Source organism: Marmota flaviventris, chromosome 9, assembly GCF_047511675.1.
Source record: "Marmota flaviventris isolate mMarFla1 chromosome 9, mMarFla1.hap1, whole genome shotgun sequence".
NCBI lineage: Eukaryota > Metazoa > Chordata > Mammalia > Rodentia > Sciuridae > Marmota > Marmota flaviventris.
This window is the reverse complement of record NC_092506.1, coordinates 2255498-2279350: the sequence shown is the minus strand read 5'-3', so window position 1 is coordinate 2279350 and position 23853 is coordinate 2255498. Positions and strand designations below refer to the sequence as shown.

General features: G+C 63.6%; 1 protein-coding gene across 3 annotated transcripts; it reads left to right on the top strand.

Moving 5' to 3' along the window:
- Positions 1 to 15480: 15480 nt before the first annotated feature.
- Th (tyrosine hydroxylase) lies at positions 15481 to 23454 on the top strand. 3 transcript variants are annotated; one of them, XM_027944626.2, is made up of 14 exons: positions 15481 to 15570; positions 16350 to 16409; positions 17278 to 17523; positions 19313 to 19487; positions 19771 to 19859; positions 20022 to 20089; positions 20442 to 20492; positions 20826 to 20971; positions 21052 to 21187; positions 21389 to 21458; positions 21737 to 21793; positions 21905 to 22000; positions 22294 to 22427; positions 23295 to 23454. In XM_027944626.2, the coding sequence occupies exons 1-14, from the start codon at positions 15481 to 15483 to the stop codon at positions 23452 to 23454; spliced, it is 1578 nt and encodes a 525-aa protein (XP_027800427.2). The 3 variants fall into 3 exon arrangements, with proteins under 3 accessions (XP_027800427.2, XP_027800428.2, XP_071473122.1); XM_027944627.2 differs by lacking the exon at positions 16350 to 16409 and having other exon boundaries at positions 17302 to 17523; XM_071617021.1 differs by lacking the exon at positions 16350 to 16409 and having other exon boundaries at positions 15481 to 15579; positions 17302 to 17523.
- The last annotated feature ends 399 nt before the right edge of the window (positions 23455 to 23853 follow it).

Sequence of the window (23853 nt, the reverse complement as noted above, 5' to 3'; positions counted from 1 at the left end):
TTGGGTACGGGAGGTCGGGAGCTGGTCTGGGACCTGGGGCCTCTCTCTGCTTGGGCTGCAGTGAATGGGTGAGTCCAGGCTGGGGAGGGAGGTGGCCCATGGAACGCATCCCTGACTCACCAAGGACTGCCCACCCCACCAGAGGCCTCCGCAGTGTGTCCCTGGCGATGGAGGGGGCATTGGGCATTTAACAGGCGCCTAAGCAGTCACAGGCAGGCAGAGCCACAGCACCTCCTGGTGGCCACCACCCTGGGCTCAAGCCCTGGCTTGCCTGGCCCCACCTCCATGCCACCCACTTCAGAGAATGAGGACAGGAGGCTGGAGTGAGCCCTTTCGTCCCCGTCCCCGTGACATAGCCACATAGAGTCAGGCATTCACTCTCGGGGCCAGGATCCGCACAGACTGCTGGGGGACTCCCTGGACTGTCCCCAAGGGGCTGCTGGCCGTGCCTCTGCTCTGAGGTCAGAGGTGCCCGCTGCCCTCTCCCTGGGCCCCCTGCAGCGGCACATTTCTCTAATGAGCTTGGATTGCGGTTGGAGTCAGAATAGGGACCTTTTTCAGCTAAAAGGTGGTTTCCTTAACGACAAATATAAAGGTCATTGTGGGCCTGGTGACAAAGTCAATAGCTGTAGGAGAGGAGGGGAAGAAAACCCTTCTGCTGTGACCCGGCTGCCTGTCCCCTCCCAGAGACACACTCCTGATGTTTAGAGCCTGCGAGGCAGACAGGGAGGGGTGCAGGTCCAGAGCCCCCTTGCACGTGTCCTTCTGCCCAGGCCCTCCTGTCCCCAGGCTCTGGTGGCCAGGTCGGCATCACGTGGGGATTGTAGTTGTGTGCCTGCAGTTCGCCCTGCGTGCGTGCGAGCAGTCAGCAGGTCTGCGCTCCCCGCTCCCCAGTGTCGATCATGGACAGATAAGGATACAGCGGGGTCTGCCCCGCGCGTCGATGTGCAGTTGCTTCTGCAGATGGCCAGGTGCAGGCCGGCAAGCCAGCCCCCACGGCCGCGGCCAGCGCCCCGCCCTCCTCGGACTCCCACCCCTCCTCTGTGGCAAGGGCTGGATCTGGTGCCCTGTGGAAAGTGTGCCCAGCGGGCAGCCGCAGGGCAGACGCCGTGGCTCTTCTGCAGTCCAGTCCAACCAGGAGCGTGCGGGGAAGGCGCTCCGGGCCCCTCAGTGGGGGCCACATCAGGGGGGCAGCGTGTGGACGTCTGCCTTGTGCCTGTTTTCTCCACTTTGCTGGGTCATGGGAGATAACACGTCTAATAAAAAAATCAATAAACGGTCCTGCAGCTTTTTAATGGCAAAGAAATAAATAGCAACGGAACCTGACCATCCGGAGCAACAGGCACTTTCCGCCTTGACCATCCAGCCCCAGGCTGTGCGCCCTGGCGGGTCTGGAGCCCTAATCAGATCATGCGTCAAGGCGCCCCGCTGTCCCTGGAGGCTGGGCAGCCATGGGGGTGGATCTGGAACTAGGGGTGAGGTCCTTCCTGCTCCCAGCCAAGCAAGGCTGTCTCCTAGATGTGTCCCTGGGAGGAGGCCCTGCCCTGCTGTCCCTCGGGTACGGGTCTGGCCCTGTGCAGTGGAGGGCTTCTGGACAAGTGGCCAGCCAGTCCCCGGAGAAGGCCCGGGGCCCCCACTCCATTGCCCACGGGGAAGGGCCAGGCAGAGCCAGGCAGAGGGTGGGTTGGCCTATGTGCCGGGAGCAGTCCTGGTAAATCCCTGGCCTCTGCCCTGGCCCCGCAGACCCTCGCCCAGTCTCTGGGCCTGGAGTGGAGGACGGAGGTCCTCAGGGGCGCTGCTGGGCCTGCTTGCTCTGTGGCCTCCTGGCCTGGCCGCCTGCCTCGACCCTGACTGGGTCTCCTCATCGGCCGGCCAGGTCAGTCGTGCCGCTCCACAGGGGAAAGCTCTAGGAAGACAGACTACAGGGCACCCCTGACCCCCCAGAACAGTCTATTCTGTGATCTCTCTTAAGAGTCTTTTCTCTATTTTTATATTTCATTTTCCATCTTTTCTGTGGTAAAATGCACATAACACCAGATTGCCCCTCCTGACCGCCGGTGCGCAGTCCAGGGGCGCTGCGCGCACTCACCACCTCCCCCCCAGGGCTTCCTGGCCTCCCAGATGGAGCCTGCCCATCGAACCCTGCTGCCCTCAGCCTGCCCGCCCCTCCCTGTCTCTGTGCGTCTGTTAGCTCCGCGGCCCCAGCAGCACCGAGGGCCCTTCTGGCTTCTCTGCCTCCGCCTGGTGTCCTTGGGTCCTGCCTTGTGCAGGTGACAGACTCTCCTTTTATTTTATTCATTTTTTGATAAAGGGGATTGGACCCAGAGGTGCTGAATCCCTGAGCCACACCCCAGCCCTTTTGTATATTTCTCTTAGAGACAGGGTCTCTCTGAGTTGCTGAGGGCCTCGATAGGTTGCTGAGGCTGGCTTTGAACTCATGTTCCTCCTGCCTCAGCCTCCTGAGCTGCTGGGATGACAGGTGTGCACTGCTGGGTCCAGCTGATTCTCCTCCTTTTTGAGACTGCGACAGTGCGCGGTATGGATGCACCCCATTTGAGTTTCCCTTTACCACAAGATAGAGGTTCCAGTCCTGCCCACTGTCTGACTGCAGTGACTGACATTCGGAACATTCTGAGGCTGAGAGCAGGCTCCGTGGGGAGGGGGCTTTCTCCTGCTGGTTTGCCCCTGGAGTGAGCTGCTCTGTGCAGACCCCTCCAGGCTCAAATGCCAGGCTTTCCAGAGGGGCTCCCGCCCCAGGGCCTCGGTTTCTCCATGTCCTTGACAGCACCTGCTCTTTTGTGACAGTAACCAACCCAGCGAGCGTCTCGAGTGGGGTGTCTGGAGGTTTTGGTTCGCATCTCCCGGGTGGTCAGTGACGGTGACCACATGGTCATCTCGTGGGATCATGGGCCTTGTGAATCTCCTTGGAGCCCTTGCCCACTCGGAGTCTCGCTGGCTTGCGTCAGGAGTTCTCTCTGTGGCCTGGGTCAACCTGCCGGGTGTGGTTGGGACGGCCCCCCTTCCCCGCGCTGCCCTTTTCTCCGTAGGTCCTGTCTCTCCAAGTGCGTTTCACCTCCCTGAAGCCATCTGTCCCCTCTGTTGCCTGTGCCTCATCCAGTGAGGAGGAGCTAGAGATTCGGGACCAGCGTTTAGGCCCTGGTCCCACCTGAGTCACGTCTGCGTGACGTTCCCCACACGGACGTCCCCTTTTCCCAGCCCCACTTAGAGAAGACCCAACCTTCCCCCGAGTGCCCGGGCGCCCCTAACGTCGTGCCACTGTACCTGGGGGTTTCCGTCTGCTCTGCGGGTGTTTTAAGGGGCCAGCTGCCCACGGTGTGACACAATCGGAACAAGGTTTGCAGCAGACAAGATCCCCCACCCCTCCCCTCCGGGCCCCCTCTGTGTGGGGAGCACCAACCCTCAGATGGGGTCCGGCTCCCTTCTCTGGCCTTGCCCTGTGAGGGGGTCCTCGTCACCCCACAGAGCCCCCCGTGTTGCTGCCCCCTTTCCTGTGAAGCCACCTGTCTCAGCAGCCGCACGGGGGACTGGTGGGCTCTCTTCCTCTGCCTTTCCAGTCATCGCGGCAGCAGATCGACCCAGAGCACAAGCGCTGGCTCTGGGCCACGGTGTGGGATTTGGATCAATATCACCCCCGCGCTTGCTTCTAAATGGCCCTGTTGATGCTCGGCCGGCAGCATGTCTCTGAGAACACTCATGTCTGGGGTTGTTACAGAGCAGGCTCCCGGCTGCATCCACAGCAGCTGGAATCGATATGCAGACACGCGAAGCCCAACATTGTCTGGAAATTCTGCTCCTTAGCCGGACCCAGGGAGCCCCTCCTGTGGGCTCTGAGAATGGGGAATATGGAGGGTGAAGGCTAAGAGGACAGGGTGGGGGTACTGGAAAGGAGGGTTCAGGCAGGCGGCGGCGGGTGTGCATGGCAAGATATGAGGTCAGGCAGCCATTTACAGGCAGTGGGAGCTATAGAAGGTGCTTGAGTGAGAGAGTGACCCAGGAAGTCCGTCTGGTGAAATCACTCAAGTGTCAGTGTTGGGAAATGGTCAGGAGGAGAGTGGGAGTAGCCGAGAGGAGCCATGTTTTCAGAACACTCACCTGGGAGAGGGTCTCAGGGAGCTGAAGTGTGTTGTAATCCCAAATGCCCAAGGGAACATGGAGGACTCATCATAGGGTGGGGGCCAATATGCTGGAACTGGGAGAAATTGGACAGCAGGGCTGGACAGGTGGCTCAGCGGTGGAGTGCTTGCCTAGGATGCAGAGGCCCCGGGTCCAAGTCCTTGTACCCCCAAAACAAACAAAGTGGGAAGCAGAGGTCGTCAGGGGAGGAAGAGGGGCCAGACCACAGGATCTCCTCTAGGACCCGGGGCCAGGATGCTGTCCTTGTACGTGGACCCAGAGGAAGAGCGGACCTGGGTGTGCAGAGGTGACGTAGGGCGGGTGTGAAGGGGAGGAGGCTCCCAGCCAGGCCAGAGGAGGAGCACGGCGCTGGCCTGGCCTCTCGCGGCCCTCGCAGCCCTGACAGCTTCTCCCTGAGACTCCTGACCCCCGACACATGTCAGCCCCCCGGCATCTGCCCCCGGAGGTCAGGCCCCGCATCTTGCAGAGGGACATGCTGCCGGTCACTGCTGTCCTCTAGGTGCAGGCTGCACTTCAAGGTGGATGATTTGGGGCCCACCGGCCTGAGGGACGCCATCTCCCTGCCGTGTGGGCCTCACCCTTCCTGGGGTGGGGCCCTTAGAGGAGACCCAGGCTGCAAGCCATGAGAAGGTCCCCGAGCCTGGCTCCCCTGAGGGCACAGGGCACCAGGGCTTCTCCAGACCCAGGGCTCAGGGCACAGTGAAGAGGGCTGGGGCCAGCGGCCAGCGGCCAGGGGACCTGCGTGTTGAGAGGGCTCAGGTCCAGGACACACGAAGCTCTGCAGGACGCACAGCCGCCCACGGGGCCTGGGGAAGAGGCCAAGGGCCTCTGGGCACAGAGTAGCTCCGGGGCCGAGGCGGGCAGGGGCCGAGGCGGGCAGGGTGGACCTGTGTCCTCGAGCGGCAGCCCCGGGAAGGACCTTCCTCATAAGAGTGGTGAGGTTCCACTGCCTCAGCCCAGCTGGGGGGGCAGCAGCATGGGGCACTTGGGGATCTCTGCTCTGAGTGTCAAAGGGGAGGGGAGGGAGCCCCGAGGAGAACAGAATGGAGGTCCTCGGAGAGGCACAGCCTCACTACCCCTCACTACCCGAGGATCAGCCAGCCCTTCTCTGACTGGACCCAAAAGAACTGAAAGCCAGTCTTGAGAGACAGGTGCACTCCCGGGTCCATGTGGCAGTGTCACCAGAGTGCAAACCCCGTGTCCCGGGCAGACGAGTAGACCAACAAACGTGGTCCATCCACAAGCCCACTCTTTTAAAAAAAGCATATTTTATAACTTTATCTTATTTATTTACGTTTTATGTGGTGCCGAGGTTGGGACCCAGCACCTCACCTGTGCAAGGCAAGCGCTCTACACGGAGCCCCAGCCCCAGCCCCATGCAGTGGACGCTTCCTCAACCTAAAACAAGGACGTCCTGACGCCTGCTGCAATGTGGATGGACCTCGAGGACACTGTGCCCAGGGACACAAGCCAGGTTCACAGACTTCAGGGTGCCACTCACAGGAGTCCCCAGAGCTGACAGGCCCAGAGACAGGGAGGGGAGGGAGTGGGGCTGGAGGGGGGAGTGGGGCTGAGGGGGGAGTGGGGTGGAGGGGGGAGTGGGGCTGAGGGGGGAGTGGGGCTGAGGGGGGAGTGGGGCTGAGGGGGGAGTGGGGCTGAGGGGGGAGTGGGGCTGAGGGGGGAGTGGGGTGGAGGGGGGAGTGGGGCTGAGGGGGAGTGGGGCTGAGGGGGGAGTGGGCCTGGAGGGGGAGTGGGGCTGGAGGGGGAGTGGGGCTGAGGGGGGAGTGGGGCTGGAGGGGGGAGTGGGGCGGAGGGGGGAGTGGGGCTGGAGGGGGAGTGGGGCTGAGCGGGGAGTGGGGCTAGAGGCGGAGTGGGGCTGGAGGGGGAGTGGGGCTGAGCAGGGAGTGGGGCTGGAGGGAGAGTGGGGCTGGAGGGGGAGTGGGGCTGAGCGGGGAGTGGGGCTGAGGGGGGAGTGGGGCTGGAGGGGGAGTGGGGCTGAGGGGGGAGCGGGGCTGAGGGGGGAGTGGGGCTGAGGGGGGAGTGGGGCTGGAGGAGGGAGTGGGGCTGAGGGGGGAGTGGGGCTGGAGGAGGGAGTGGGGCTGGAGGAGGGAGTGGGGCTGAGGGGGGAGTGGGGCTGGAGGGGGGAGTGGGGCTGAGGGGGGAGTGGGGCTGGAGTGGGGAGTGGGGCTGAGGCTGAGTGGGGCTGAGGGGGGAGTGGGGCTGAGGCTGAGTGGGGCTGGAGGGGGGAGTGGGGCTGGAGGGGGAGTGGGGCTGGAGGGGGGAGTGGGGCTGGAGGGGGGAGTGGGGCTGGAGGGCCGGAGCAGTGTTAACAGGGCCAGTCCTGTCTGGGAAGCTGAGAAGGCTCCAGAGGTGGAGGTGGTGATGGTGGCACCTGAGGTGGTGAGGCCATGTTGGGGCCACTTCAGAGGCCTCAAGGGTCCAGTATGTACCCTGAGCAGGGGAGGGGGGTGAGAGGTAATAAGAGGAGACCAGGCTGGAACAGGTGGAGGGGAGATATCCCCTGTGGTCCTGCTGGAGAGGCAGGGTACAGGCTCCCGGGCAGCGCAGCTCACCCCTGCCTGGCCATATGCAGAAGTGGGCTTGGTGGCACGGCCCTGCGGGGACCCTGCAGCCCCTCCTCACTACCTGCCCTCTGTCCCTGCACTAGCGAGCTTAGAGGCCCACCCTGCAGGCGGGGTGGGGGGCAAGGGCGGGTGTGCCACGCCTCCACCCAGGGAGGAGTGGACGTGCCCAAGCAGCCCCCCAGATGAATGGAAGCCTTGCTGAGTGCTGCGTGTGGGGCAGGGCGCCGTGGGCAGGGTGCAGGACCCACCTCGGGAGGGGTGGGGGCAGGGGGCTCCCAGGCAGGAGGAGGTCCTGAGCAACCCCGTCTCTGGACCTTTGTTGGCTGCAGACCCTGCTCAGGCAGCCTGTGACCTGGGAGTCTCCGCTGTAGGTCAGTGCCACAGAGGGACCCCACCCCGACCCCTGCACAATCTGCCACAGCCCTGGGTTCCCAGGCAGCCCCCTCCCCACTGGATCCTGGGCTGCAGGAGGGGGGCTTCCCCCTTTAGGCCTGCCTGGCCTTGGCTAGCTGTCACTCCAGGGCACAAAGGCTGAGACCCCCGGGAAGGAACCAGAGACCTCTGTGATAGCTAGGGCATGTCCCCAAGCCAGGGTCCCTGCCCCCACCTCCCAGTCTATCTGGACCCGCTGGGGTCACCAGCAGGTTTGGAGGCGGTTCTTCACCCCGAGGGACATTTCTCCTGGCTTCTGGGGTGGGGGCCTCAGGCTTGTCCTCCAGTATTTGTGACAGGCTCGGTGCCTCCCTCAGTTTTTCTGACGCTCCTGCTGCCTGGCCTCTGGCTGCCTCCCGCGCCCCCAGGCAGCAGCCATAGCAGGGAGAGCGGGGGACCTGCCAGCACCCCAGGCCTGGAGTCGGAAACCGTCAAGGGTTTGGAGTCCCCTTCCAGAAGAGAAGGCAAGCTCAGATGTGGCCCCTCTCCCTGCCCTCCCCATGTCCTGCTGTCTGACCACTGGCCAAGAGCAGTGACTCAGTCAAGAGCAGTGAGGCCCCTGGACCCCAAGTCCATGCCAGTGAGTCGGGGGCACACATGACCCCCGGGGGGAAGCCGAGACTTACAGCAGCCTCCCTGGGAGGGGCTCTCACAGGAGTCCACCCGCGAGGGGTGACTGTCCACGGGAAGAATGTCCACGGGTCCGTGTCCACCCCTTACTACCCGAGCTCAAAGGTGGACGCATGTGGTTTCCCCGTGGGCAGCAGGGATGTTTACTAGGAGGGAGAAAGAAGGAGAGGAAGTGGGGAGAAAGACAAAGGGAGGGAAGGGGAGGAAGGGTGGACGGAGGGAGAGGGCGGGAGGGAGGCAGGGGAGGCACGCAATGGCAGCCTCGGGGGCCACCCAGCGTGGAAACCAAGGCACGTTCTCCAGCTTCCAAGGTGGGTCGTGAGCGCGCAGCCGGCTGGGCACCGGCTTAGCTGGGGGTGAGTTTATTGAAAACAAGCTTTGGATCAAAGCGGGCAGCTCGGGCACCAGCCGAGATCATCCAGGCTCCGAAGTAATCACAGGGCAAATAAGCCTGTCTAAATGTCACAGGAGCCGGCAGCCGAGCGCAGCAGCCTGCAAATGTCAGCCAGCGTGGGGCTCCTGTGGGTCCAGGATTAGCCTAGCACCTGAAGTGCCTGCGCCCACCCCCTCCTGCCCCTGCCCACACCAGGATGGGAGGGCCAGCACCTGAAGGTCTCCAAGGGGGGCTCTCCGCCTGGCTGGCAGGGCCGGAGCTCCTGTTCAACCCTGGTACCCATGGGAGGGGTGTGGGGGTCAGGATGGAGTGGGGTGGACACACATCCAGGTCCAGGGCAGGAGCCCGTAGTGGACAGTGAGCAGCCCCGAGGAGAAGGCTGCCCACAGGGGCCCCAGAGGCACAGTGGTGCTGTTCAGGGGAGTAGCAAGGCTGCCTTTGTCCCAGGCTCTGCCATGTTCGCCGTGTGACTGTCCACACCCATCCGTCTCCGAGCCTCAGTTTCCCCACTTGCATGAGAGGGGAATTCTATTTGCATGGGGTGTGAGGCTGTTGGTTTGGGGATGGGGACCATTGGGCCAGCTCCTGGGTCAAAGTGGTCACAGCAGCGACCACCAGAGTGTGGGTGTTGAGAGTGGGGCTGGGTCTGAGTCCTCCACTGTGGTGCCCAAGACGGGCAGCCCCTGGCTGTGGGCCAGCTTCCCCACCGGAGCTTCTCCCCCAGCTCTGGCTTCTCACGAGATCAGACAGGAGGAAGGAAGGTGTTCCTAAGCCGCGTCAGCGCCCGGAGCTGCACCTCCCAGGAGGATAATAGCGCTACAGCTGGGACCTCACATTCCCCTTGGGCCGGAAGCCACCCCGTGTGGCCCCTGAAGAGTCCACGTGGGGCCAAAGCAGGGGTGAGCTCCCTGGGAGAGGGTCTTCCAGACCCTCAGGGCAGGCAGGTGTAGGAGGGAAGGTCCAGGCTGGAGATAAGACATGAGAAAGGGGCCCCTCTGTCCCCTAAACCAAGCCGAGGTGCCCCCAGGATAGAGGGCATGGGAACCCCGTGGTCAGCCAGGCTGGAGGGTCTCTGGCCTAGCAGATCCCCTGCCTGGAGGCGTCCAGACTGGCTGCCCAGACTGGTATAGATGGCTTGGGGGTCACCTTTGTTCTGTTTCCCTGACCCTGACCAGCGTGTGGCCCCCTTTGTCCCCACTAAACTGCCTCTTGGGTCTCCCTATCAGGCACTGCACATAGAAGCCAGGTCTCCTCCCCCTGGTAGCCCCTGGGGAGGACACCGAGGGGCCCTCCTCCCCTTGTGGGTGAATGCCCCAGTGCTTCCCCAGGCCCTTCCCCCTGGGGCTGTCCTCCTGAGGACCAGCTGCCTGTCCAGGGCCCTGAGGGGTGTGGCTGGTGTGGTCTGGTCCAGTGGAGCAGTGAGACCTCTGTCACCGCATCTTGGCCACCCTATCTCTCAGCGCAGCTTCTCCTGGAGTCCCCAGTGAGGGGGCAGGAGGTACTGGGAGGTGGATTCCTTGTGTGGGGCCTTTGTCCACACCTGTGGATTGGAAGGGGTCGTGGGGCAGGGAAAGTGGAGCACAAGTCACCCCTGGCCACCGTGAGCCCTGAATGGACGCCCAGGCTCCCTGCCACGGGCAGGTGACTGGGACCCACACCGGAGCTCCGGTGCTGCTGTGGCTCTGGGGCGGCAGTGGTCTTGCAATTAGATGTGATTGCTGTCAAAACACAGCTGCGGGCTGTGAGTGACTAATGGGGGCAGAATGTCGCTCTTACTGCTTTTCACCGGCTAATTTGTTGGAGGCTGTCAGGAGCCAGTGCAGGCGGTGGCGGGTGGGGGCCGTGGTCTGAATCACCGGTGTGAGGGCACAGCAAGGGCCTGCACCCTGACACGGCGTGAGGGTTGGGGGGACACAGGAGCCTGGGTCACCTGTTTATCACATGTCCATCGCTGCTCAGGCCTTTTGAGCCCCTACTGTGTACACATGCACGTAGACACTAATGCACACACACCCACTTGCTAGAGTGCTGTTGTGAGCACACGGGTGCAGGCATGCACTCTCACACAGCACACGTTCATGTGCACACGTGCACAGACCAAATGAAACGTGTTCCAGAGCGTGCCCTGAGACCCGCCTGCACGCACAGGTGCCTCTTGGCCGGCTGGCGGGTGGCGTGGGGAGAGCCTGGTGTGGGCACAGCTGCTCTGCCTTCAAGCCTCCAGCTTCCACTGACATGAAGTTCAGGTTCATCTTAGAGAAGGCCTGGTTGGCACGGCCTCCGTGGCCTCGCACTGACCAGGACTGATCCACACTTGGCTCTGAAAGCTTCTCCTCTGTCCCCTCCATCCATCTGCCCAACATGGATCCATAGGGCCTCTGGCCACCGGTTCCCTTGGTCCAGTGCCCTTGGCCTGTGGGAAGCCAGGGACATGTAGGGCTCAAGGCCATCTCCCTGAGAAGTCTGCTCACAGAAGGGAAACTCATCTCAGTAGACGCTGGGCCCCCAGAGGCACAGAGAGCTTCCCTGACACCTGTGTTGCTAGCCCTTGGCCCCACCATGTGAATAAAGGAGCATCAGCCCCTACTGTATACACATGCACATGGACACTAATGCACGCACACCCACTTGCTAGAATGCTGTTGTGAGCACATGGGTGCAGGCGTGCACTCTCACACAGCACACGGGTGCAGGCGTGCACTCTCACACAGCACACGTTCACGTGCACACGTGCACAGACCAAATGAAACTGTTCCAGTCTCCTAGTCAGTGGGTCTCCAGGATCCAGGCGGGCCCCATGGGCGAGGATGAGGGGACAGTGCTGTCCATCCCTCAGGCCTGAGGGGGCTCAGAGAGGAGGCTGGGCGGAGGGCTGCCTGGGAGAGGGCCCAGGCCTGGCAGGTTGGGTGGGGGGAGTGAAGGCTGGGATGGGGACTATGGGAGTGAACAGAGTGGGATGCTCCGTCCGTGGGGACCAGGAGGGCTGACCCCAGGCCAGCGGAGTTGTGGTGGGGACTAGGCAGCTTCTGCGCACGCCCTCGCCTCTGCTCTGACTTCCAAATGCCCAATCATCCCTAAGTGCCTGTGATCGACCTCAGGCGCTGGTCCTGGCCATCTTGTCAATACTGCGTCCGCCAGCCCTGCGGCTCCTGCTCCGTCCGAGGCCTCGTTAGGGCTAATTGCCCTGGCATTTGGTCTGACAGGGATGGGACAGCTGGATCCTGCCCGTGTCTTGGTTCCCCTTCCATCTAGGGTGGGGTGGGGCAGGGGCACCTCCTTAGACTTTGGGAAAGGCCCGGCCTGGACGGCAGGGGCTGGGATGGCCCTGGAAGCAGCTGGCTGGGGGGGTCTCGGCCTTACTGTCCTCTGGGCTTACTCCTAGCAGTACCAGGGACAGCCCGGGGCAGCATGACATCCTGAGGACCCCCAGTCCCCGAGAGGGCACCATCATCTCCCAGGATGTGTGTGTGTCAGTTGGTGGCCCTGCAGGTCTGTGTCCCTGACCCCCAGACCCCCATGTGGAGGGGGCTTCTCTGGAGACCTTGGGTCCCTGGGACTGTAAAGAGTGGGCCTGGTCATGGAGGGCCGTGTGCGTGTGTCTGTCTGTCTGTGTGTATTGCGGGGTGTGTGTGTATGTGTGAGTCGCACGGACGTGTGCGTTTGCTCAGGCGCTTGCAGGAAGATAAGATGCTGTTGGTTGACAAAGCCCTTCATCCTGTGTGATCCATGGGAGGTGACCTTTGACCCCAAACATGGGCCCCAAACTGTTTGCACCTGATTTTCAACAGTCTGCCCCAGAGCAGGGGCAGTGCACACTGGGTGCTTGGGTCAGTGTGTCTGGGGCCACTGTGTCCGGGCGGCAGGACCATAGGGGAGGAGGCCCACTGATGTGCCCATCATGGTCAGCCATGGCTGGGGCCTACAGGACCACAGGTCGGAAATCTTCCAGAGGCCATGGCCAGGGGTCCCAGAGCAGGGCCCTCCTCAGCCCCTTCCCTCTGCAGCTCATCACTGGGCCCCTCAGGTGGGCCTGGGTTTGGGGTGGCCCCAAGTGGGCCAGGCTGTGCAGAGAGGCCCCACGGGCGGGGTGAGATCCACGCCCTGCCCTGCCTTGCGGGGGCACTGGCACACTGTCATTATGGGCTATTAAGCCTGGCGCTGAAGGAGGCTGTCGAGAGAACGCTCTGTTTGTCAGAGCCGGCTCAGCGTCCCTAATTGCCACAGCGCTGGGCTCCTGCAATTACTCGGATGACTGAGGGGCGGGGCCAGCAGCAGGGGCAGAGGGCTGCCTGAAGGGGGGGGCTGGCTCCGTGTCTCTCCTCCAACTAACCCACCCCTTGGAGCCCATCCCACGGGTTCCGGTCCTAGCCCCTTATTCCCTTGGGGACACTGTTCTGGCCCTCGGGCTCTTGGGACCTGAGTTTGGCCTCTGGGGAGCCCCTGTCCAGCCCCATCCTCTTGCAAGGGGGGGCACTGGCTGCAGCTTGGTAGATTTCTCCCCTGGCCATCTAGGTCCTGAGACCCTAGCCCTGGGGACAGTCACCATAGGGCCCATGAAAACCAAAGTCTCGGGAGTGGGGCACCTGGTCTGGAGACTGGCCATGTGACCAGAGGTCATGTTCTTGAGCCTCAACCCCCACCATGGACAGAATGGTCTGTCTGAAGGTGGGGGGTTAGGACCCCCAGGGCCCTCACACGGTCTCCATGGAGGCAGGGTTGACCTCATGCCATCGAGTCCATCATGGAAAGGGACTCTCCACCCTGGGGGGGCCGAGCCTGAGGAGAGGCCCTTGCAGAGGACTTTGGAGAGAGGAACAGGTGCGAGGAGTGAGAGCCCCTGTCATGGGGCCTGGCTCAGCCCAGAGGGAGGGTGCTGACCGGGGCGGCTCCTGAGAACCTTTGGCAACTAGGGTAGGGGACGGGCGCAGCGTAAAGCAGTGGGCAGGGTCAGTCCTGGCCAGGGCAGGAGAGCGGGGCCCTGGCCCTGGAGCCAGCAGGGCCAGCCAGCCCTGGAGGATGGGTCTTTGGGGAGGGCTTCCCAGGGACAGGGACCTGCGGACGGGTGGGCTGTGAGGCCGGAGGCCTGAGCAGGGGCAGGAGGCCAGGCATCACTGTCCTCTGAAGGCCACCCAGGGGCCTCCTTGCCCTCAGCTTCTGGTCTGTGCTCTGCTCAGGGCGCACTGGGCCCAGGGAAGGGTCTGGAAAGCACAGTCCTGACACCACTCCCCACACAGGTTCCATGAAAACTCAACCAGCCCAGGCAGGAAAGCGAATTAAAGAGCAATATTGTGTCAGTGAAGAGACATTTGCTGAAAGGTTAAATCCACATCCGGCAGGGGGGCCGTGATCCTTCTGCTTGGTGCTGGTTGGTCCGTCGCCTCCTGCTCTGGGCCACCTGAGCAAATGGGCCTGGCCAGGGCAGGTCGGGGCGGGACTGAGGACAGACCTGCCTGGAACTGTCTCACTGAGGATTCCCCAGCGGTGCACCAGGCGGTGCAGCAGACCTCCGGGGCTCCCAGGGGAGCAGGAGAGACTTCCGGAGCTTAGGCAGGACTGGGCGCTGGCACAGAGGCCAGGCCACCCCTGGGCCCGGGGTCAGGGTGTGGATCCTCAGTTGTACCGTGGGGTAGAGCTGGGACATGGGTGTCTAGGGCAGACCCTTTCAATGCCGGTGGGGCACACGTCCCAGGCCCACTCTGGCCCAACCCTGGACTCCTGCTTCTTAGGGAAAAGTGTCTAGGAGGTGAGACAGGCCTGGGCTGGTGCTGGGCACCAGGAGACAGGAGGGGTTCAGGAGAGCAGGTTCCTGCCCCCAGGGAGTTAGGGAGGAGCAAGGGACAGAGGGGACCAGAGGAGTGGGCGGTCAATATGGCAAGAAAGAGTAGGCGTTGCAGAGGGGATGGCAGCTGGACTGGGTTCTGTGGGGTGCATAGGAGCTTGCCAGGTGAAGGGGTGAGACAGGCATTTCACACTGGGTATCCCAGCCCAGAGCCTCCCCCAGAGGGCTATGTATGGGGACCTTCCTGGGCACTGACTGAGCACTGGGCCCCAGCGACAGGGACACACTGAGGGTCACGCTGAGCACTCTGGGGCAGTCCCAGGGCCTGCTGAAGGAGGACTGGAGAGGGAGGAGGCCAGCGGCTGTGAAGAACAGAGTGTGGTTCCTGGAGGGGCAGAGCTGCCCTGGGGGTGGATGGTCCCAGGGTATCACCAGGTGGCGGGGGGGGAGGGGCCCAGGCTTCAGGATCCCGCTGTGGGTGGCACGCTGGGTGCCCAGGGCCCCCCTGGCCGGCCTTCCTTCTCTCCAACCTGCTGTTTTCAGGGTGGGCGCTGGCCTTTGGCGTCCCTGCTGCCGAGCCTGCCAAGCCAGGGGTAAGGAGGTACCCTGTGCTAGCCCCCAGTGAGAGAGGACGCCCTTCCCAGAAGGCCTGGCTGGGGAGGCGGGGCAGGGGGACAGCAGCCGGGACGAGGTGGGCAGGAGACCACTGGCCGAGGTCTTGAGGGTGCCGTGGAAAGCTGGCTCCAGTGCTGCCACCCCAGGGCCGGCCCAAGAAGGGGCGGCCGGTGGGAGCTCCCAGGGGAGGGGTGGGGAGCCCAGGGCCCTCAGTGCCAAGGAGGGTGCGCTTCCTGCAAGAGGAGGAGGGGTGGCAGGGGACCTAGGGAGGCAGGGGCTGGAGGGGGGCGGTGGGGCTGCCACGGTGGGTGGGCATCCCCTCCAGGTGCACTTGGGGAGGGCTGAATCGGGTGAAGGGGGCTTTGTCTCCTTAGAGACACTGGAGGGATGGCCTTCTGGGACATTCCACAGCCTACTGGACCACACCGCAGAGGCAGCACCGGGGCCAGATGGGCAGGCAGGGCTGGGGTCACAGGCAGACGCCAAGCCTGAAGGTTGCCTCTGATGGAAACATGGCCCTGGGCCTGTGGGAAAATTTGGTAAAGAATCTTCTGTGCACCCTGGGTGTGGGGCTGCGGGGACCCCAGCTGTCCCCTGCCCCTGCAGAGCGTGAGCCACCCCTGGTCCATGTGCTGCAGGACTGAGGGTGATTCAGAGGCAGGTGCCTGCGACATGGAGGCAATTAGATCTAATGGGACAGAGCCCTTTCTGCTGCGTCTCCCCCGCTCGGCGCCCACCCCTGCCTCCCTCAGGCACAGCAGGCAGCGAGAGGGAGGCGGAGGCGGGAGGTGGGAGGTGGAGGACCCAGAGGGGCTTTGACGTCAGCTCAGCCTTTAAGAGGCCGCCCGTAAGGGCCGTGGAGACAGAGTCCTGGACCACCACGCCACATCATGCCCACACCCAGCGCCACCACGCCGCAGCCCAAGGGCTTCCGAAGGGCCGTCTCGGAGCTGGACGCCAAGCAGGCAGAGGCTATCATGGTAAGGGGAGTGCCCTGGACCGTTGGCCAGAGTGCACCAGATGCCCGAGCAGCCTCTGTCTCCCGTGGGTGACGGGCAGCCCCAGGCCAGATGGGTGCCCGGGGTTGGTGTGGGTCCAGCTCTGGCAGCCGTCCCTGTTTCCTGGTGTGTGTCTCTGCTGTGCCCTGCTGGACTCCGAGTGGGACAGTGCCTGTCTCCCCTGTGCCAGTCTCTCCAGGTCTGTGGTCCCGTTTCATGAACTGGGAAAAAATCCCCCTTTGGGGGTCTTGGGAGGGAACCCCATGACTGCCCTCGACCAGGGTTGCCAGAGGAGCCCAGAGCCAGCCACGGCACACACCGAGCCTCTCTGCTCAGCTGCCCGTCAGCAAACCAGTGGCTCACCTGCAGTGGGAGGGGGCCAGGACCATTCCCAGTCCTGGCGGCAGCTCACAGTGGGGGTCCAGGCAGACAGGGGTGCAGGCCCAGGTTCTGGGTGCCAGTGTGACCTGGCCCTCCCCTCACTCCACCCGCCCTCCTCCCCTGCCACGCGTCTGCTCCCTGGAGGCCTGGCACCTGGGCACCCAAGTGTAAGGGGGTGCAAGGCGGACGGCTGGGAAGCTCTGCTGCAGGAGACGGTCGGGGGCTCTCAGCCTGGGGACTCGGAACCATCAGCTCACCCAAGACAGGTTCTGCTCAGAGACCTCAGTGTCTCCCAGAAACTGAATCTCCAGGCACTTCTCAGGGAAAGCTGGGTCAAGAGAGCTCCGCTACCAGGTCTCCAGCCAACTCCCTCTTCCCAGGGATTCCAGGGCCCACCCAACCTCATGGGTTCTTCCCAGGCTGGGACTGCGGCCCTGGTTGTGGCCGCAAAACCCTCCCCTGAGTCAGGACGAGAGGGCCTCTGCCCCTCCCTCCACTTCCATGGGCTGCGGCAGAGCCTCACTGAGGAAGCCCAGGGCCCGGGGAGCTGGGGAGGAGACTCCTGCCAGGGACCCAGGGCTCCTCGGAAGCTCAGCTCTGAGTGATGAGCTGACGGCTCCGGGTCCAGGCCTGGGCAGGCTGGAGGGGGTCAGACACACTGACCCAGGGACTGTTGGAAGGGACGCGGCCAGCAGTGTCTGCACACAGGCAGCCTGCCCTGGAGCAGTGGGGTGGTGGAGAACGAGGAGCTGACAGGAGAGGGGCCAGCGGGGCAGGCTGCAGAGGTGGGGACCTGACGGGGGAGGATCGGGAGAGGGGATCACCTGGCTGGGTGCTGGGCTGAGAAGCACCTTGTCCAGATGAGGGTGCGAGGAAGGGCCTTGACCCCGTGTTTTGGCTGAGGAAGGACAGGACCCACATTGGGCGGAGGCTGGGTGCTCCTGCCTGAGCCAAGGACACGGTGCACTCCTTCCTGGGACTTGGCGGCTGACCATCTGGGGAGCAGGACAGGCAGGTCCTGAGTCCACTGAGAGCCAGTCCTGGGGACGGGTGACACAGAGTCTCTGAGAGGCCGATGGCCAGGCACCCACCAATGCCCTCTCACCCTAACCCTAACCCTAACCCTAACCCTGCCGTGGTGTCCAGCTCTCTCCAGCCCGGCTGCCTGTGGGCAGGCGGGGCCTGGAGAGGGCGCCCTGGTCAGCCGACCCCAGCAGAGGCACGGGTGCAGAGGTGTGCTCCCGGGTGTGGCTGTGCAGCCTGACTGGGCCCCCGAGGGTGGGGTCGGTGGGGCTCGAGGATGAGGAGATGCACAGGGTCCCTGTCCTGCAGTCCCCACGTTTCATCGGGCGGCGGCAGAGCCTCATCGAGGATGCCCGCAAGGAGCGGGAGGCGGCGGCGGCGGCAGCGGCTGCAGCAGCCTCCTCGGAGCCCGGAGACCCCCTGGAGGCCGTGGCGTTCGAGGAGAAGGATGGGAGGGCCCTGCTGAGCCTGCTCTTCTCCCTGAAGGGCACCAAGCCCTGCTCGCTGTCCCGGGCTGTGAAGGTGTTTGAGGTGAGGGCAGTGGCAAGCCTGTGCCCTGGGGCAGGCTGCGCTCACCACTGTGGGTGTGTGTGGACAGGGCCAAGTGGGAGGGGGGTCTGTGTCCCCTCGGAGGCAGAAACGTGACTGCCCAGGTCCCCGAGGGCCACAGAGGTGAGGAGACCAGGCCTAGTCTGGAGCACCTGGGCCCCCCCGCTCCCCTCGTCCCCCAACACCTCACACACAGGGTGGGATGAGAGGGGGCCCCAGCAGGGTGCCTGGGAAGTGGGGGCAGGGATCATGGTGTCCCCCAACTGTCCCTGGAGGCAGTGGCTAAGGTGGTAGCAGATTGTATTACTGTCCTGGTGGGTGACCTGGCTTCCAGGGAAACTCCCAAATGATACGAGAGCCAGCCTCCTTGTCCCCTGGTCTCCCAGAGCTGCTATGTGGCCCCAGGTTGCTGCTGGATGCTGAGAGGTGGGTGGGAGGACGCTGCCCCCCAGGCCCCTGAACGCTCAGCTGTCATCCTCAGGGGCCTGAGTCTCAGGTCCTCTGCTTGGTGGGGTCCAGGCCCACCCATCAGCCGTGGGCATGGGGGTCGCCCAGATGAGGCCACCAGGGAGGCAGTCCTTCCACCAGCAGCCCGGGAGTCAGGCTGTCTGGGCATGGCCTTGGGACACACAGGCAAGGTCATCTGGAAGTGGGGTCAAGGTCACAGCTGTGAAGGCTCCTGGGGGGACTTTTAGAGAGAAACCAGTTTTCTAGCAAGCCCTGACCAGGGAGTAGGAGCCTCACAGAAGTCTGGGAGACAGTCTCCTGTGAGTGCCCCCTCCCCGGGAGCCCACCCGGCCCGCTCCCCCTCCATCGCTCCATCTCCCCCGCCCCCACTGTCTGCACCTCTGTCTCTCTACCTGTTTCCATCTCTGTCTCTCCATCTCTGTCTCCATTTCTGTGTCTCTACCCTGTGTCTCCCCATCTCTCTACCCTGTGTCTCTCCATCTCTGTCTCTACCCTGTGTCTCCCCATCTCTTTCTACCCCATGTCTCTCCATCTCTGTCTCTACCCTGTCTCTCCCCATCTCTGTCTCTACCCTGTGTCTCCCCATCTCTGTCTTTATCCTGTATCTCCCCATCTCTCTCTACCCTGTGTCTCTCCATCTCTGTCTCTACACTGTGTCTCCCCATCTCTGTCTTTATCCTGTATCTCCCCATCTCTCTCTACCCTGTGTCCCTCCATCTCTGAATCTACCCTGTGTCTCCCCATCTCTCTCTACCTTGTGTCTCCCCATCTCTGTCTCTACCCTGTCTCTCCCCATCTCTGTCTCTACCCTGTGTCTCTCCATCTCTGTCTCTACACTGTGTCTCCCCATCTCTGTCTTTATCTTGTATCTCCCCATCTCTCTCTCTACCCTGTGTCTCTCCATCTCTGTCTCTACTCTGTGTCTCTCCATCTCTGTCTCTACCCTGTGTCTCCCCATCTCTCTCTACCCTGTGTCTTTCCATCTCTGTCTCTACACTGTGTCTCCCCATCTCTGTCTTTATCCTGTATCTCCCCATCTCTCTCTACCCTGTGTCCCTCCATCTCTGAATCTACCCTGTGTCTCCCCATCTCTCTCTACCTTGTGTCTCCCCATCTCTGTCTCTACCCTGTCTCTCCCCATCTCTGTCTCTACCCTGTGTCTCTCCATCTCTGTCTCTACACTGTGTCTCCCCATCTCTGTCTTTATCTTGTATCTCCCCATCTCTCTCTCTACCCTGTGTCTCTCCATCTCTGTCTCTACCCTGTGTCTCCCTACTTTCTTTTCTTGCTTTTACTCTTAAAGACATTTGAAGCCAAGATCCATCACCTGGAGACCCGGCCAGCCCAGAGGCCACAGGCAGAGAGCCCTCACCTGGAGTACTTTGTGCGCTTTGAAGTGCCCAGCGGGGACCTGGCGGCCCTGCTCAGCTCCGTGCGCCGGGTGTCAGATGATGTGCGCAGTGCCGGGGAGGACAAGGGTGAGGCCAGCTGTCTGTCCTTGGGTCCAACCAAATGGCTTTGAGGTGTGAGGGGCGGAGGCCCCTGCAGGGCAACAGGTAGTGGCCACCCGCCCCCTGGCTGCAGCCCTCCCCCACTTCTGCCTCCTAGTCACATCCAGGCCTGGGGCCTCCTCCAGGACCCCCACATCACAGCCCAGCAGACTCTGCCTGGCAGGAGGTCCCCAGGAGAGGACGCATTCAGGGTGAGGGAGTCCGCGGAAGACTGTGCTCACCTGGCCCTTTTGCTCTGTCTTCTGTGAAGTCCCATGGTTCCCAAGGAAGGTGTCGGAGCTGGACAAGTGTCACCACCTGGTCACCAAGTTTGATCCTGACTTGGACTTGGACCATCCGGTGAGCAGTGCCCAAGTCCTCCTGCCTGGACGGTGTCCACCCCATTGCCGGTGGGGTGGTTATGTACCCCCACTGGCCCCAGACAGCTCTGTGTGCTGGCTGGCTTAGGGGGCGGGGAGGGCGGACAACTTCCTGACCCGTGCTTGTTCCCGACGCCCTCAGGGCTTCTCGGACCAGGTGTACCGCCAGCGCCGGAAGCTGATTGCCGAGATCGCCTTCCAGTACAAGCAGTAAGGGCCCTGCACCCAGACCCCAGCTGCGCCCCCGCCAGCCCTGGGGGAGCACCTTGGTACCCATCTCCTCACCTCGCGGCCACTGTACCTGCCACTTGGGGTCGAGCTCCCAGCCGCTCTGCTCCAGGGCTTTGCACTTGCCTATTGGGCCGTCCACTTTATACTGCTCCAAGGTGGCCACTGGCCCTGTCCTCAGATCCCAGCCTCCCAGGCCACACCGGCGGCACAGCCCGGCACACCCTGTCCACCGGCCCCAGGCTTCACTGCACTCTGCGCAGGGCTCCTGTCATGTCCCCCATTTCCCCTCCCTGGGGCAGGGGGCCGTGGCTGACAGCTGACCCCCCAACAGTGGTGAACCCATTCCCCGCGTGCAGTACACAGCCGAGGAGATTGCCACCTGGTGAGACCCCCACAGCTGGCTGGGAACGGGCAGGGAGACAGCTCCTGTGCCTGAGGGCTGCCTCTAGGACACTGGTGAGGCATGGCAGATTAAGGCCAGGTGGAGGAGGGACTTCCAGCCTTGGCCTGGAATATCGTTATCTCCAGGGATGTCCTCCCTGCCCCAGGCCCCCTGAATTTCCCAAAGCCAACAGCAAAATCCCCACCCAGTGGCAGAGAGGCTGTGGGGAGTGGACGGAGTGGCCACAGGAGGGACTGTGGAGTGGGTCCCCAGGAATGGGCAGAGCCTAGGGGCCGTGGTGGCCTGGTGGGCCCTGAGCCGCGGGGCTTGCAGGAAGGAGGTCTACAGCACCCTGAGGGGCCTGTACGCCACCCACGCCTGCCGCGAGCACCTGGAAGCCTTCCGGCTGCTGGAGCGCTTCAGCGGCTACCGCGAGGACAGCATTCCGCAGCTGGAGGACGTTTCCCGCTTCCTGAAGGGTGCGGGCTGGGGGCTGGCCAGGCGGGAGAGGCGGGGTCCGTCTGCTGGCCTCCCAAACCCTGACTGTGGTCCCTTGCAGAGCGGACGGGCTTCCAGCTGCGGCCTGTGGCTGGCCTTCTGTCGGCCAGGGACTTCCTGGCCAGCCTGGCCTTCCGTGTGTTCCAGTGCACCCAGTACATCCGCCACGCCTCCTCACCCATGCACTCGCCAGAGCCGTGAGTGACCCCCCGAGGCCAGGAGGGCCCGGCCTATGCTTCTGAGCCCCTGCATGAGGCCGCGGGGAGGCCCGGGTACAATCAGGGGCGGAGACACCGAGGGGCTGGGGTCCTGAGCCAGCCCTCCGTGGCCAGCCTGGAGGACGGGGCAGGGGCTGGCCTGCGCAGCCAGCCCTCCCCTTCTCTCCTGCCCTCACACAGGGACTGCTGTCACGAGCTGCTGGGGCACGTGCCCATGCTGGCTGACCGCACGTTCGCACAGTTCTCCCAGGTGTGTGTGGGCCTCAGCCAGGGCCACCACCGTGTGGGGGTGTGTCCAGGGCCCTGCCCTGCTGGGTATACAGACCACCAGGGGAGCAGGGCTCAGGCAGAGCTCAGGTGCAGGGCTCTGCCACCTGCTGGCCCCCGCAGGATCAGTGAGCCCAGGGCCCCAGGTGGCTGGAGGGTGTATGCATTCCGTGTCTGAGGGACCCCAGAAGGGCAGCTGACACCCCACTGCCTGTGCCCTGGCCCCATGCCAGGCTGAGCCTCTCCACTCCCCACCCCCAGGACATCGGCCTTGCGTCCCTGGGAGCCTCAGATGAGGAAATCGAGAAGCTGTCCACGGTGGGTCTCTTCCCTACAGGGCAGGGAGCGGGAGGCCCGGATGCCCTCTGTCTGCTGCCGTGGCCCGTGGGGCTGCGGCACCAGAGCAGCTGGCTCCGGCCCTCCCCACAGCTGTACTGGTTCACGGTGGAGTTCGGGCTGTGCAGGCAGAACGGGGAGCTGAAGGCCTACGGCGCAGGGCTGCTGTCCTCCTACGGGGAGCTCCTGGTGAGACCCCCTCCCTGCAGCAGCACAGAGTGGGGCACCAGGCTCCCAGGGGGGTGGGACCTCTCAACCAGGACTTCCTGGCCAAACCCTCTTTGGGAGAAAGCTCATCCCTGGCCAGCCCCTACCCCACACCGTCCCCAGGCCTCTGGAGGATCCTTGGGGAGAAAGGGGTGGGCCCACACCCACAGCTACCATGCAGTCAGGTCATGGTTCCTTTGGGCCCTGGGGCGTGGCCAGCGGGGACACCTGTGGGGCACGTGCCCATGCCGGCTGACCGCACGTTCGCACTCCAGCACTCCCTGTCCGAGGAGCCTGAGATCCGGGCCTTCGACCCTGAGGCTGCTGCTGTGCAGCCCTATCAAGATCAGACCTACCAGCCGGTCTATTTCGTGTCTGAGAGCTTCAGTGACGCCAAGGAGAAGCTCAGGTAGGCCAGGGTGAGGCCCCCGGCTGCCCCCTGCCAGCCAGGCCTTCATCTCTCCTGTGATCAGGGCTCAGCTTTGAACCCATGACACAGAGCAGAAAAGCGACCCTCAGGTACAGCCTCCCCTCACAGCAGGGGTGCCCTCCCCGAGAAGAACCCCAGGGAATCTGGGAGAGGGAAGCCCCTGGGGTGAGGCTGCTGTGTGGCCAGTCAGGGCCAGGGCCAGGGCCGCCTGCTAGGCCGTGGCAGAGGCTGAGCTCTGGGAGGAGGCAGCGGGGGGCCTTCCCAGCCTCCTGCCTGGAGCGGCGGGGACCTGGGATGGGATGGGGGACACCTCAGGGTGGGACGGGGGGCAGAGGTGGCTGGGGGCTGTGGTGGGGAGCATGGCAGCCTGGAGGGATGGGGTACAGTGGGTCCCAGAGGGGGGAGCAGAGCCTGCAGGCTCACCGTGGACGAGGGTCTGCTCGCTTCTCCAGCTGCTCTGTGCCCTGGGGAAGGGACGGCTGAGTCCCATAATAACTTAGGGGCGCTCCAGGGCTCTGGGTCAGGGCAGGCTTCCTGAGGAGGAGGCCCTGCTTAGCATTTCTCTTGGCTGAGGACTCCTGGCCGAGGACTGCTTAGAGAAGGTGCCTGGCCCGGATCTCCCCTCAGCCCTGGAGGAGGCCTCAGTTGCTTTGGGGGCTCAACCAGGACTTCCTGGGTCCAGCCCTCTTTGGGGGAAAGCTCATCCCTGGCCAGCCCCTACCCCACACTGTCCCGGGCTGTTCCAGAGGCAGCAGACCCCGCCCCTGGCTGCCCAGCCCTGCCACGCCCCCTCCAGGTGCTCACCAGGTGACTGAGGGTCCACCCAACTCTGACTTCCCTCCCCAGGGGCTATGCCTCTCGAATCCAGCGCCCCTTCTCTGTGAAGTTTGACCCATACACGATGGCCATCGATGTGCTGGACAGTCCCCACACCATCCGTCGCTCGCTGGAGGGTGTCCAGGATGAGCTGCACACCCTGACCCATGCATTGAGTGCCATCAGCTAGGTGCGTGGTGCATGACCCACGACCTCAGCAGGCCTGCCCTGGAGTCTCCTGGCCCCTTCAGTCTCTGGCAGCTCCTGCCCTGTCCCTGAGCTCAGGCCCACATAAAGGGCTGGGTCTTGACCACCCAGAACCCACCCCCCTGTTACCCCGGCTCCCTGCTGACCCACCTGCTCCTTCTCAGCACCATGACTGCTGTATGTCCTGTGAGGTCCTGTCTGGCTGCCACCACCTGTGCTCCAGGGCCAAGAGGCGGCCTTGCTTGTCACCTTGCCCCTAATGCCGTCTGCATTCTGCTCATCATCCCAATAAAGGAAAGGTCTCTCTGTGCTGCCTTGCCTCTGTGTCCCTGGCCTTGCTTGAGAGTCCCTCCTATGTTCCTCCTGGTCTAGCTCAACTTCC